We start from the raw sequence: 13,318 nt of genomic DNA on the forward strand, positions 1-13,318 counted from the left end.
TACTGTCTGTATTTAAAGCTACTCTATGATTTTGCACTTGCCTGTCAAGTATAAAGGGAGATCGCAGACGGCACACTTTTTGTGTGATCGAGTCCGCGGCGCACATACAGTCTGCATGGCTGCGCTATGCAGATTGTATGTGTGCCGTAGACTCGATCACACACAAAAAGTGTGCCGTCTGCGATCTCCCTAAATATTGCAACATTGTAACGTATTAAACGTCTGTATTCAGTATGAACCTTTTTATTCGTAGTGATAATTGATATAATTTTAGTGATATTTATTATAGTGATTGTTCTACAAATTGCGTTCCTTCCACTTGACACCACCAAAACGACACCACCGGTGGTGTCATATGGAATCTCTAGTCCATATGACATTACCCTGGTGTTGTCAAGATGACCATTTGAGTGATTGATAAATATATACTTAATTATATCAACAACTATATTATAAGCAATTATGTAACATCACTAATAGCCGGTGGTGTCATAATATTATGGACTAGAGATTCCATATGACACCACGGGTGATGTCGTTTTAGTGGTGTCAAGTGGAATGATCGCAATATGGTAGAAAAAAACTATAAAATAATGTATGTAATTGATTGTACCGTTGGTTCTTGGTGGAAATTCATGTTGAACACTAATAAAACAAAATTTTCGTGCACTTTTTCCACTATATTAAGAAATTATTAACAAATTATACGACCGGTTTCGAAATTAAACACCTGAAGATGATTAATTTTGAAACCGGTCGTGTAAATTGTTAATAATTTCTTAATATACTTAGTGCACGAAACTTTTGTTTTATTAGTATAAAATAACCACTAATAATTGTCAACTAAAAACAAACACAATAAATTATAAACGAACAGTGATCAATTTAATACAACAAATTAAACTCTTTAATGCCCGATTTCCGAAATTTTCTGACATTATTTTCCCATTCAGAAGCGAATAGATAAACAGCAGTCAAAAATTTTCAGAAGCGCGTTCTGCGCGCGTTGAATAGGTAAACTGCAGTCAAAAAATTTCAGAAGCCGTGCATTTATTCACCTATCTATGTTATCACTAGTTCAATTGATATGAATGGTGACTATATTTACAATATTTACAAAGAAGTAAGCTTTGGAACATACAAAAGTTATATGTCGTAACACGCCTTATAAGATTTGCTACATAGTACATACTGTACGATATAACTGCACAGTTTGGCCTCCGTAGATTTGTATCTAAAGCATTGCATCATTGATAAAAGCTTCGACATCAGAGTGTCAGTGAATGAAATAAATCGATGCTGAAAAGTCGATATAGAGTTCAGATAAATATTATATACGTTTCAAAAAGCTAAGCTAGCTAGCTAACCTAACCTAACATTGCTCGTCTCTCTCATCACGAAGCGATGCTAGGCGACCGCCCAGCCCTACTAGACAAGTGGCAAGCGATTATCGTAAACGCCAACAAAATGTATGCGACTTGATATAAGTCATTCATCGCTTCGCTAGCTAATACTAATGTCAAATCCCATACATTTTATTGGAGTTTACGTTAATCGCTTGTCACTCTCAGGGCGCCGGATAAAGCGGGGCGCCGAGGGCTAACAAAAAGGGGCGTCACAGGCGCCCACTTTTTTAGCACTGCTAGCACCCTGGGCGCCAAAGAAATTTCGCCCAAGGTTGGTAGTGCTAGCTAGAGGCACTGCTGAGCCAGAACTGCACAGTTACATCTTTACCAATAACATAACATTGAGCACTTTACTTCAGCCAATTCCTGCACACACTTTAAAACCTCAAGTCCTGCATGAGATAGTCATTGGGACCATGACTCTCTAGCGGCACTAAAGCCCGCGGCATGGACCGGCGCTAGGTGCGGTGGCGGCTTTCGGCCCGGGTGCGCCAGTGCAGTACCGCGAAGGAGATGAGAGCGCTAAGCAGAGACAGTGCTAGGATGGCAAGCTGCGAGCGCACGCATAGGAACGCGCGTGCGACGCATGCCAGCGCTAGCCCAGCGTGCCGCGAGCCAATGATTATGGACCAAGGCCCGCGCCAGCCCCCTCCTCCTACGCATACCCCGATCTGAAAAAAAATATGTATTTGTGGGTCTAAATATGAAACCGCAATGCACACTGCAGCGAAGCGACGCGATACTCTACGTTCCAGCAGGCCTAGCATAACAACAGTTAGAAATGGGAAAGAATCGACATACTGACAGATTTTATCGACAAAATGGCGGATTTCCATTGTCTAACTGTCACTTTGTCTATTATACCGTAGAAAGAAATCGTTCCTATCACTGACCTCCATTATACAAGTACGCTGCACTTATGACTTAGATAGTGACCTGAAGTTTCGTGTCGCGTTCCATTGCAGTGTTTAGCCTTAGCATGGTCTCATCAGAATATTATAATCCCATCAAAAACATTTTCATGTAAAAATGTTGCCAAGATGAGAACATATAGTTCTTGGTGTCAAAAAGTAGTGAGATCTCATGTAGAGCCAAGTTTCTAACGTTACAGACTCAGCCCTAAATTTAAAAACCTTAATTTTACACTATTGCGCGGCAAAATATGTGATAATAATATAATGTGTCAGCCGTACGAGAAGAATCTAAAAACTCTACACATTAGTCAAAACCGGTGTCTTGGCCATTTTGTTATTCGTCATGCTATGGGCATGCTATGGGCAACGACGCACTGTCGTTTGACGACGATATTTGATATAGCCGTTTAACTTTTAGGTGTAGGTTTCATATTTGAACTAACCGATGTAAGACGTTGTTAACAACCTAAAAATTAAATATTCGCAAAGAATTATTGCTGAGGGCTGAGACTACGACTATACTTTGAAGTGTTTGAACTTACATATTTTTAAGACGATTTAAGGTCTAGAGTCTACAAAGTGAAGTAATTACGAATATAATATTATAATAATATAATATATAATATTATTTATAAAGAGTTACAGAATGATTCTGTACCTACTTAATAAAAATTACCACATGCGTTTTTATGAAATTAAGGTGCAAACGAGGATGTACACTCGCAATATTATCAAAGTTGCAAGTGTCTTGTCAGGATCGGTTAAATATAAAATTAGGGGACAAACGAGCAACAGGTCACCTGATGGAAAGTAACTATCGTCGCCGAGTTGCCGGCTTTTTAGAGAGAAAAGTTCTCTTTCCCTTTTTAGAGTTCCGTACCCAAAGGGTAAAAACGGGACCCTATTACTAAGACTTCAATGTCTGTCCGTGTGTCTCCAGGCTGTAACTCAAGAACCGCATAGCTAGATTTCTGAAATTTTCACAGATTGTGTATATCCGTTGCCGCTATAACAACAAATACTAAAACCAAAATAAAATTATTATTTAACGGGGGCTCCCATATAAGAAACGTAATTATTTTTTGCTATTTTTTGCTCGATATCAATAACTGCAACACATAGTCACTCGTAATATTGACGAAATACTCAGTTATATTTGTACTTTAATAATCAATAATAAAATTTAAATAAATTAAATAATTAATCCCATACAAAAAATACAATTTTTTAGCCTATTTTTGTTCGATTGAGGTACTGAACCATTTGTGCGCGAGTTTAACTCACACTTGGCCGATTTTTTATGAAATTGGGGACAAACAAGCAGACGGGCCACCTGACGGAAAGCAACTGCCGTCGTCCATGCGATCCATGGACACTGTCACATTAGAAGAGTTGCAAGTACATTTTCGCCCTTTTTATGAAGGAATAGGCTAAGGGGATGAGCAGAAGAGAACAGGGATAGGGATTAGGGAATAAGGTATAGTTCAGTTGGGCTTCCGGTCTCCGCTTAACTCGCTAGAAGAAACACAGCGCAAGCGCTGTTTTACACCGGTTTTCTGTGAGAGCGGTGTTTGACGCCGGTTTTCTGTGAGTCTGTGGTCTCACATGGCTAACACGTATTTTTTTTGGCACAAGGTGTATTTTATACTCTATTTTTAATTTTGTCTCCAGTACAAGAAACGGGGGTATCCCATACTAACATCCCCCCTCTATATCAAGGGGACGGGATAGGTTAGGTTGGGTTTGATAATTTTTTTGTTGTTTTTGTACTAATAGTATGCTACATACCAAATTTCAGCTTTCTCAGACTTCAGAAAGTACCCTAACAATTTTGATGATCGGTGAGTCAGTGCCAGAAATGTGGATTTTTGGACACCTATAAAATCTAAAGTATAATAGTAACAATATTCAAACTTTGCGCATTTAATTATTATACTCATGCCATTATATCTGCAAAATTTCAACTATCTGGCATTATCCGAACCAAAGTTGCGAGGGTGCAAAAATACGACGAAACGTTTCGAGAAAAGGTAGGTAGTGCCCGTGCGCGCTTCGCTTGGCTCATCTTGGCGGGGGCACTCCCGTGCACCCAGATGTACCTACTTTTAAAATGAGTGCTTATACTATGATATGATAATATTGCTTATAAGTACATAATATTTCTTTATCGCTGCCAAAATATTTTTCATTTCTAAATTCGCTTGAGCCGGGTAAAATACTACTTATAAGCAATATAACAATACCTGTAGCACCTCCCATAGCGCAGCGCAAGCGCCCCAAGCGGCAGCAGCAACAGCGGGCAGTGCGAGGTCAGTCCTTGCCGCGCGCCACCGTAGCAGCGCCAGCAGTAATGACGCGTGAGCTGCTGCTCCTCCCGCAGCTAGTGCCCCCCGGCGCCCTCGCGCAGCCGCCATACTGAGCGTCGCTGCCGCTAGCGTCTGCAGCGCGCCCGTGCCGAACAACGCCCGCCAGCCCCCGCCCCAGCCACCAACGCATACGCCGTACCACTGGAATGTGTAACTCTTTAATAAAATTGATACGGACAAGCCTAGAAGGTAGAGAATCATGGTCTTGATGTAACTTCATTATGTAACATTGAAATTTATTTATAGGTTGATAATGGACCCACACATTTTTCTGGCTTATGTCAGTTTCATGTTAGTCGTGGTCTGTCTGATCAGGGTTTGGAATTTGGACATAACGTGACCAAATTACGTAGGTCCGCCAACTGCCTATTGAACAACATCTCTCATAGTACATAAGGCATTTTCAAATTAGAGTGATGTCGAGTCTTTTGTATGACTAGTACAGAAATGCAATATACAGTAGGTAGTGTCTATAATTTAAATTAGACGTCTAGCTGACTAGAGGTTATCATACTTTTATTGTAATTTACTTTAAATAAATTGAACGTACCTTTATATAAGATGTTAGAATGAATCCCTGTTGAAAGCCAATAAAGAGTCCCATTGGGATGCCCAGAATGGTACGTGGGTCTTTGGCTATAGTTCGCGCGTCTGGTTGCGGGGACTGTCCAGCGACGGTACCAAATACTGCTATACATGCGGCAAAGAATGCTAGAGTAGCCCATACGGCTACTAGAATTTGTCTTCCTTGAGCACTTAAAGTAGAAACTGGTAGAGATTGGACTCCAGGACATCCTTCCGAGCCGCATGTTTTCTCCTGAAATAGATGTACCTAGTTTAGCAAATTAAATTATAATAATGTTTTTATTTGCAACTGCAAAATACATAATATTTAGTTTATACTACACTATCTTTGTTATTAGCTGTTCTTCCCCGTGAAGGATAAATAACTTTAGTCAATAGATTATTGTATAAGTTTATTTGTTTATTAGTTTCTTACTTGATTAAAGTGATAATATAATGTTGCGCGTGGTAAACTTTCTAAGCTGTACCAGACAAACCTTGCAGGTTTATGGTAGGTACATTCTCAATTAGACATAAGTTATAATTTGTACTTATTACTGAAATAAATAAAAAAAAGTAAATAAAAGTAAGTAAGCAATAATATACATGCTGGTCTGATCGCTAGACAGGTAGAAATTCACGGAAGCTAATAAAACAAAAGCATAATTGTAATTTATTGCCAGTAATCAAGACCAGAATATAGTTTAATAGCACTTCAGATGCTACCAAAATTTATTTAAGTGCTTAATTAACATATTTACCTCATAATCATCCTCGACGTAGAAGTCTTCTGAAGAGTTGCCCTGCAAGTTGCTAGACTGGAACGCCGGTGCGACATCTTCCTGCCAGATCAACAGTGAAGCGCCCAACAGTAACGACCCAAGCACTATTCCAATATCTTGCGCCGCGTGGAGTCCCCGAAGAGCTCTCCTCAACACAACCTTCCTCCTTGGCTCATCTCCCGCCGCTTGTGATACGGTCGTGGCAGATACAAACAGAGCCAATGTCATCGGAGAATAAGTCAAGCCGCAGATGGCATACAGCGGGAGGAGTATCATCAGTGGGATGTCTATGATATGAGCTGCTAGCAGCAAGCTGATTACGACGTGAGCAGTAGTCACGGTTAGCCTTATGCCGACTTTTTGAAGGATGATAGTAGAAAAGGGAGATACAACAGCGGCAACAGTGTGCAAGATCGCAAGAGGTAAGGCACCAGCTTCTGCGCCGGCGAACGCAGTGAAAGGTATGAGGGCAGTGTAGCAAAGTCCACTCGCAATGCAGAGAAGAGTATACCGCTTCACCAATGGTCCCGGTAGTTGCGGTGGTTGTCGAGCTATGAGACGTCTAACTGATGCTGCGCCTACTGATGATGCAGCTGAGTCACGTCTTCGGGCATTCGTATTCCTAATAGGTGTTTTCGTCTTTTTCCAAGGCCATTCCTTCTTGTATATTGTGCTTACTGGAATCTGAAATTTAAGAATATAAATTGCAACGTTAGCTTTCCTATTAAAGCAGTCATCTAACATCTTTGTAATTCCCAAATGCCACAAGTTGAAATACTGCCTGCGTAAGAGTTAAGAACCTTGTTAAGTTTGTAAACTTATTTATGAAGATTAGGCCTCCAAAGAGTAGTTTTGCATATTAAAGTTGAATGCTTAATTAATGCTCTTAGATTATGCTAAAGTCAGAATCATTTACCTATTTCAGGAAGTTGGCACATAGGATACAATGGTTCATGGTCAGCTCTGGATTTATGTATAGGCTGTATACTGTATTAAGGCCATAGGCGGCAGCGTCCTAAGGGGCGACAAAATTAAAGTGGCCTATAGGTACTCATAAAAAATTAAAATTCGGCCCTATTCATGATGGTTGTACCTGGTTGATAACCGCGCGGTTGCGATGTGGGTCGGACCTGGTCCGGCCCGCGGTCCGGACGCTGTGCGGCCGCGATCGTTCCGTCAGGTCCGGTAGGCTGCCCATACGGCCATCCGGAATCCCAGCCCGCTCGTGCCCTTAATGTCTGCAAGATATTCTTTATTTACAGGTATCAGCAAGGAATTCGACTTAACCCCAAGCAGAAATAGGAAATCTCTGCGCGATGGTTTTGCCATCTCACAGAGAAGTTGATTCTTAGGCAGATGGGGGACCTCCGCTACGTAGTTTCACAATAGACTTAACTGTCTACTCTGGTAGTTTGATTACATAAGCCGACCAAATGACGTTGGTCCGTCAACTGCCTAGGAATCAATTTCCTCGATGGTACCATCGATTGAATTGATATAATATTTAAATATCGAGCGAAGTCCAGTTCCGATATCATCTTGAGGGTAAGGCCAAATTAGCCTTGAAGAAGCTTGGTGTTCATAACAGAGCGAGACAGTACTTCAGTCCGGACCAACGCCTACAACTCTACAAGGCGCGGGTTCGGCCTCATATGGAATATTGTTCTCATCTCTGGGCAGGGGCGCTAAAATACCAACTGCTCCCTCTGGATCGTATCCAACGAAGGGCTGCTCGAATTGTTGACTGCCATAGTGTTTCAAACAGCTTGGACAGTTCATTCCAGAGTGTACGCCGTGATACGCCGAGATGTAGCTTCACTCTGCATCCTCTATCGGTTGTATCACGGGGAGTGCTCTGAGGAATTGTTGGGAATCATACCACCTGCAACTTTTCGCTATCGTCCCACGCGAAAAACATACCATCCTCATCACCTTGATGAGTGGCAATCTTCCACAGTGCGTTTTTCGCGTAACTTTCTGCCGCGCACTGTAAAACTCTGGAATGAACTGTCACCAGCAGTATTTCCGGACCGATGCGACCTGCAAACCTTCAAGAAAAGAGCGTATTCCCTCTTAAAAGGCCGGCAACGCACCTGCAGCTCTTCTGATGTTGCGAGTGTCCATGGGCGACGGTAGTTGCTTACCGTTAGGTGACCCGTGTGATCGTTTGCCCCCTTATTTAATAAAAAAAAAAAAAACAAACCAAATGGTTGGTTTAAATATAATGTCAATTCAATAGATATTAAAGACCGACAAGGCTTTAAGGTGACGCCGCGTTAAAGTAAAAAACCGTGTTGGATATGTTTTAGATTGCTTGTTTTCTATGAGAGGCCGGCCGGGCCTCTCATAGAAAACAAGAAATGAAAAGGGCGTAAGCGACAAAATGGTTTTTGTCGCGTAATTTATAAACCATAATATATTAAATATATTAATTTCATATAAGCTATGGGCAAATTAAAGTGTATGCTTAAACCAATCTATGTACACATTTTGGAAGCTTAAATCACTCTCCTCTGTTGCCAAAATTGGAATCCCTTTTTTTTGCAGAGGTATTTTTGAGGTCGCCACGTTCATTCTAAGCCTTGTCGGTCTATAGTCAAGATCTGTCTGCTGGGTTTGACGTAACGCAACCAAATTAACACTAGAAAGACCGGAATTCTGAACTTCCTAGAAAGACCAAGAGCGGTCAAATGACCCATCGTATGTTTTTACATTTTTTATGTATGTTTTACATTTATTGGTCATGTAATTATTTATAAATATAACTAAATTAAATTATAGAGCAAATATTCAAGAAAATTATTTAAAAAAGCATTTTAATGACTCCACAAGATTTATTGGTTTTGTTCCTGTATGTGAGCATAAAACACCGTTTTTTCAGATTTTATATTAATTTCTCATTTTAGCAATAGAATGATAAAGTTATTCTTATGTACAGTAATTCACATCTAGAAGTCATGAACATCTTATGAAAATACTTACCCTATTGGAGGACAAAACTATTATTTTTTCGTGTCGTACTTTTGGTCACAATATAAAAATATTTTATTACTAAAGCTAAAAAAGTACAAAAATATGCTTTAGATATGAATATACTTTAATTTAGCATAAATATAACAATTTTTATCATATTTTCATAGAATTACAATTCGCAATCTTTAGTTTGTTATTTGCTTCGTTTGTGTAGGTAAAACAAAAAATTAAATTAACGCAGCATAAATATATTATTGAAATTCGAACTACTAATAAACCCTAGCTGTGTTAGGTCAACTCAGGCAACAATACTATGAAAATTCAGTCAGATTTTCCTAGTAACATTGATAATTTTCAAAAACAGGGTTTCATTAGGCAAAAAACTTGAAATACGTTACAATATCAAAACAGGCAAGGCAAAAGGTTTTATTTGTGCACATACTATATTTGTAAATATATTATTATTATTATTGTAACATATAAAAATGTGAAAATTTAGACCATTTATGTAAATAAAAGTATTTATCCCACTTTCATCCTATGAGTCATTGACAAGTCTATTTCAGTCGAGTTTTTTTATAAACTTTAAATCAAATTTCAAATACAATACACAAACAAAACATAATAGTAATAATTTTTTTTAAAGAAAAATAAAACTTGCAAGAAAAACCCTTTCTTTAGAAATTTTATTCAAGCGGTCAATTGACCGCTGCGGTCTTTCTAGGTAGGTTGTTATTTAAAACTTATAATTATTGAGCAATCATTAAAAACAGGTTATCACAATTTAAACAATCGAAAATTATTAAATGTCACGAGAGGAAAACGAATTTCACGCAACGGTAACAAAAATATTGCAAATTAAAAACGAAAATGCGGTCATTTGACCGCTCCGGTCTTTCTAGTGTGCAGCTATTAGCAATCTGCCTATGAATCAACTTCTCTGATAGTACCTGTAACTAAGCTTAATTTCACGAAGTATTCAGTACTAGTTAGTTTCTTTTGAAAATAGACAAGGGAAGAAAGTCGATCGTCTAATCGAAAACGCCTGGAAGAGCTACTGGTCCATGAAGACGCTGATGAAGGGAAATTTACCGATCTCCCTGAAGCGCAAACTCGTCGACATATGTGCATTCTGCCTGTCCTAACCTACGGTGCACAAACTTGGTCATTGACCGATTTACAAAAGTCCCAACTCGGAGTTTGCCAAAGAGCAATGGAGCGCAGTATGTTAGGAGTAAAACTTCTGGACAAAATACCACACTGCGCTCCAAAACAGGTATCAAGGATGTAGGTGTCAAGGCTGCCAAGCTGAAGTGGGATTGGGCGGGTCACGTTGGCCGTATGCATTCCGATCGCTGGGCAAGGATCTCAACAGAGTGGGCACCTGAAGACGGACGCCGCCGCCGAGGCCAGCCTAGAAAAACATGGCGCGATGAGCTGGAGGCATACCAGCCAGGCTGGCCAGCGGTGGCGCAGGAGAGAGACAGATGGAAGTCTTTGGGGGAGGCCTTTCCCCAGCAGCGGGACAGTTAAGCTTATACTAAATAATAAATAAATTCAATACTAGACGTTCCGCGCGGCTTCGCCCGCGTAAATTAGATATTTCACAGACAAATTAGTCCACAAAAAATAGCCTTTGATCCTTTACGTGGTCTACTTCTTATCTGTGCCAAATAACAGAAAAATTGCTCCAGTAGTTCGTGAGATAAGCCCTTTCAAATAATTTCCCCCGTTTATTCCACATTTCCCTCTCTTTCTTCGCTCCTATTAGTCGTAGCGTGATAAAATATAGCCCGTAGCCTTTCTCGATAAATGGACTATCTAACACTGAAATAATTTTTTAAATCGGACCAAGTGTTCCTGAGATTAGCGCGTTCAAATAACCCTTTTTTAAATAATTTCCTCCCGTTTTTTCAACATTTTCCTCTATTTCTTCGCTCCTATTAGTCGTAGCGTGATAAAATATAGCTTATATTATTTCAGTTGATTTAATCCTGCGATCGCGAATTCTGGTAAATCTATTGTTATTCTATTGTTGTCGCGGTCGCCGGTGTCCTTATGGGGGTTAGGAGGAAGGAAGGAGTTGGAAGTTAAATTACCTAAGGTTTACTATTTAATGACGTATAAAAAAACTAATTTTGCTACATCTCGTTCAAACCAATTTTCGTTGGTAGTTTTTATAGTAATGTGCACTGTACATCATATTATATTGTTCTTTCAATACCTATACCAGACCGAACATCTTCTCGAAACAGGTATGCTGCCCCCTAGCAAAAATCCTGGGTACGCCCATGATCTCGAGGCAACAAGCGTGGTCAAATGAATGGCCTGAGTTTTGAAATCTTTGTACTAGTTTGGTTGCCGGCGCAAAAGGCCTAATTTGCTGCTTGCCACTTTCACTCGCGAATTTATCTTTAAAAATTATTTTATTTTATTTCTATAGTTCATCTGAAAAAAAAAGAAGGTAGCGTTAGACCTTGTTAATTTCTCAGTGTACGGCAACTACATTTTGGCTTAGGTAGGTACTCTAACTTGTTGACAGGTTAGTTTAGCTTCTGTGAAGGACACTGAAGTACACGTATAACTTTAAAGCGTCCTTCACTACACTTATGGGAACTACGCAGCGACTGCAGCCTTGACCTTGGAATCACAAACATCCTAACATCTATATAATATGGATGCTGTTAAGCATTCGTGTACTAAGTAGTAACCCACGAAAAAAATATATTGTATTGAGTTATGAATGCAGTCAAGTTTCTTATAATATTGTGATTTAGAACAAGACGGCGTTCAAAATTCAACAAAAAAAATATATACAGACGAACATATAACCTCCTCCTTTTTGGAAGTCGGTTAAAAACAGTCAATTAACAGTAATCATGAATGAGTTGAGAGAAAATTCATGATTGAATAGAACGAAAAGAAAACGACAAGCATCTATTTTAATAAAATCAATAGTGTGCGTTGCAAAAGATAGACACAATTTGCATAATATTATATTTTTATTACACACAATTGGAATAATTACAATGTACCTACACAAAAATACACACAAATATTTTGATATTAAAAAGTGTGGGTGGAGGGCTAAAAATAAAATATTGACGCGCATTTCTTACCTCGCTGTGTCGGATGCATCCAACAGGTTATTCTATCACAAGGTGTCTAACAAACACTGTACACGATCATTTATATAAAAATATGTTTCTAAAACAATAAATTGCCTAGCAATAGCAATATTCAAATTCTTGTCAACATTTAACACAACTACAGGCACTGGCACGAGTAAACTGATCTTCTGTACAGGATAAAGTTAGGGTGTCCATGATTTTGTGACAAACGTTTTTTTTCCGTACCCTCTTCTATTCCCTTTTAATATGCCGGCAACGCACCTGCACCTCGTCTGATGTTGCGTGTGTCCATGGGCGACGGAAATTGCTTTCCATCAGGTGACCAATTTGCTCGTTTGCCCCCTTATTGTATAAAAAATATGTGTTATTTTTTTAAAAAAATATTTTTTGTAGAGGATTCAAGATCACTAAGTTTTAAAAAGTTCTAATACCTACATCAAGAATTTGATTATATATTATTGTTATTTCTTACTAAGCTTACTAAAAAAAACTGTTGTGAAAGTAATTAATGTTTTTATTCCATTTCCTAGACCTATAGTTTTCAAAACCGACCATAAAGTTAAAGACATATCCCTAGAATATTGACGGAATGTTTCAACCGTCATGAATCTAAAAACAAAACTCCATACAATAACGTTGGTTTATTACATACGTCACATTATACTCCAGGAAATACCGACTGATGTGAATTTTTTAAAAAACTACACAAATTAGGTATTTGTACTGTGAATCACAATATAAAATTCATAAAACCAAACCACATGCCCAAATTTCACGTCAACTAAATTACTAGTTCTAAAAATATGAAACAAAATACAACACAAAATCTTTGAAGGGCTCTCCTGTAAAATGGCTAAATTGCAGATCCGTCTTTGTTCTACGATTGCGACGACATAAATACAGTTAATATTTGATAATTTCTTTACCATAAAAAATTCTCGTGTCACAATGTTAGTTACCGTACGCTTCCGAAACGGCTTTACTGATTTTCACATAAACCTATAATTAAGTCTATGGATTTTCACAAATTTTTATATTATGCATATTCAGTAGGTCTGAGAATCGGCTACTGGCAACGCCTCCGTGGTCTAGTGGTTAGAGCGTCGCTCTCGACTCCGGAGGTCGTGGTTCGAATCCCGCGTTGGAAACATGTTATTTCCAAGTTTGGTTAGGACAATGCAG

At 39.0% G+C, this 13,318-nt stretch overlaps 1 protein-coding gene across 1 annotated transcript; it reads right to left on the minus strand.

The window, feature by feature from the left end:
* Nucleotides 1-1,439: 1,439 nt before the first annotated feature.
* LOC121727701 (protein unc-93 homolog A) lies at nucleotides 1,440-12,272 on the minus strand. Its single transcript, XM_042115674.1, has 6 exons — nucleotides 12,125-12,272; nucleotides 7,126-7,270; nucleotides 6,012-6,716; nucleotides 5,237-5,503; nucleotides 4,564-4,827; nucleotides 1,440-2,077 (listed from the first exon to the last, which is right to left on the minus strand). The coding sequence occupies exons 2-6, from the start codon at nucleotides 7,228-7,230 to the stop codon at nucleotides 1,865-1,867; spliced, it is 1,554 nt and encodes a 517-aa protein (XP_041971608.1). The 5' UTR covers nucleotides 7,231-7,270; nucleotides 12,125-12,272; the 3' UTR covers nucleotides 1,440-1,864.
* Nucleotides 12,273-13,318: the final 1,046 nt, after the last annotated feature.

The sequence above is a fragment of the Aricia agestis genome, chromosome 6 (assembly GCF_905147365.1).
Source record: "Aricia agestis chromosome 6, ilAriAges1.1, whole genome shotgun sequence".
Classification (NCBI taxonomy): domain Eukaryota; kingdom Metazoa; phylum Arthropoda; class Insecta; order Lepidoptera; family Lycaenidae; genus Aricia; species Aricia agestis.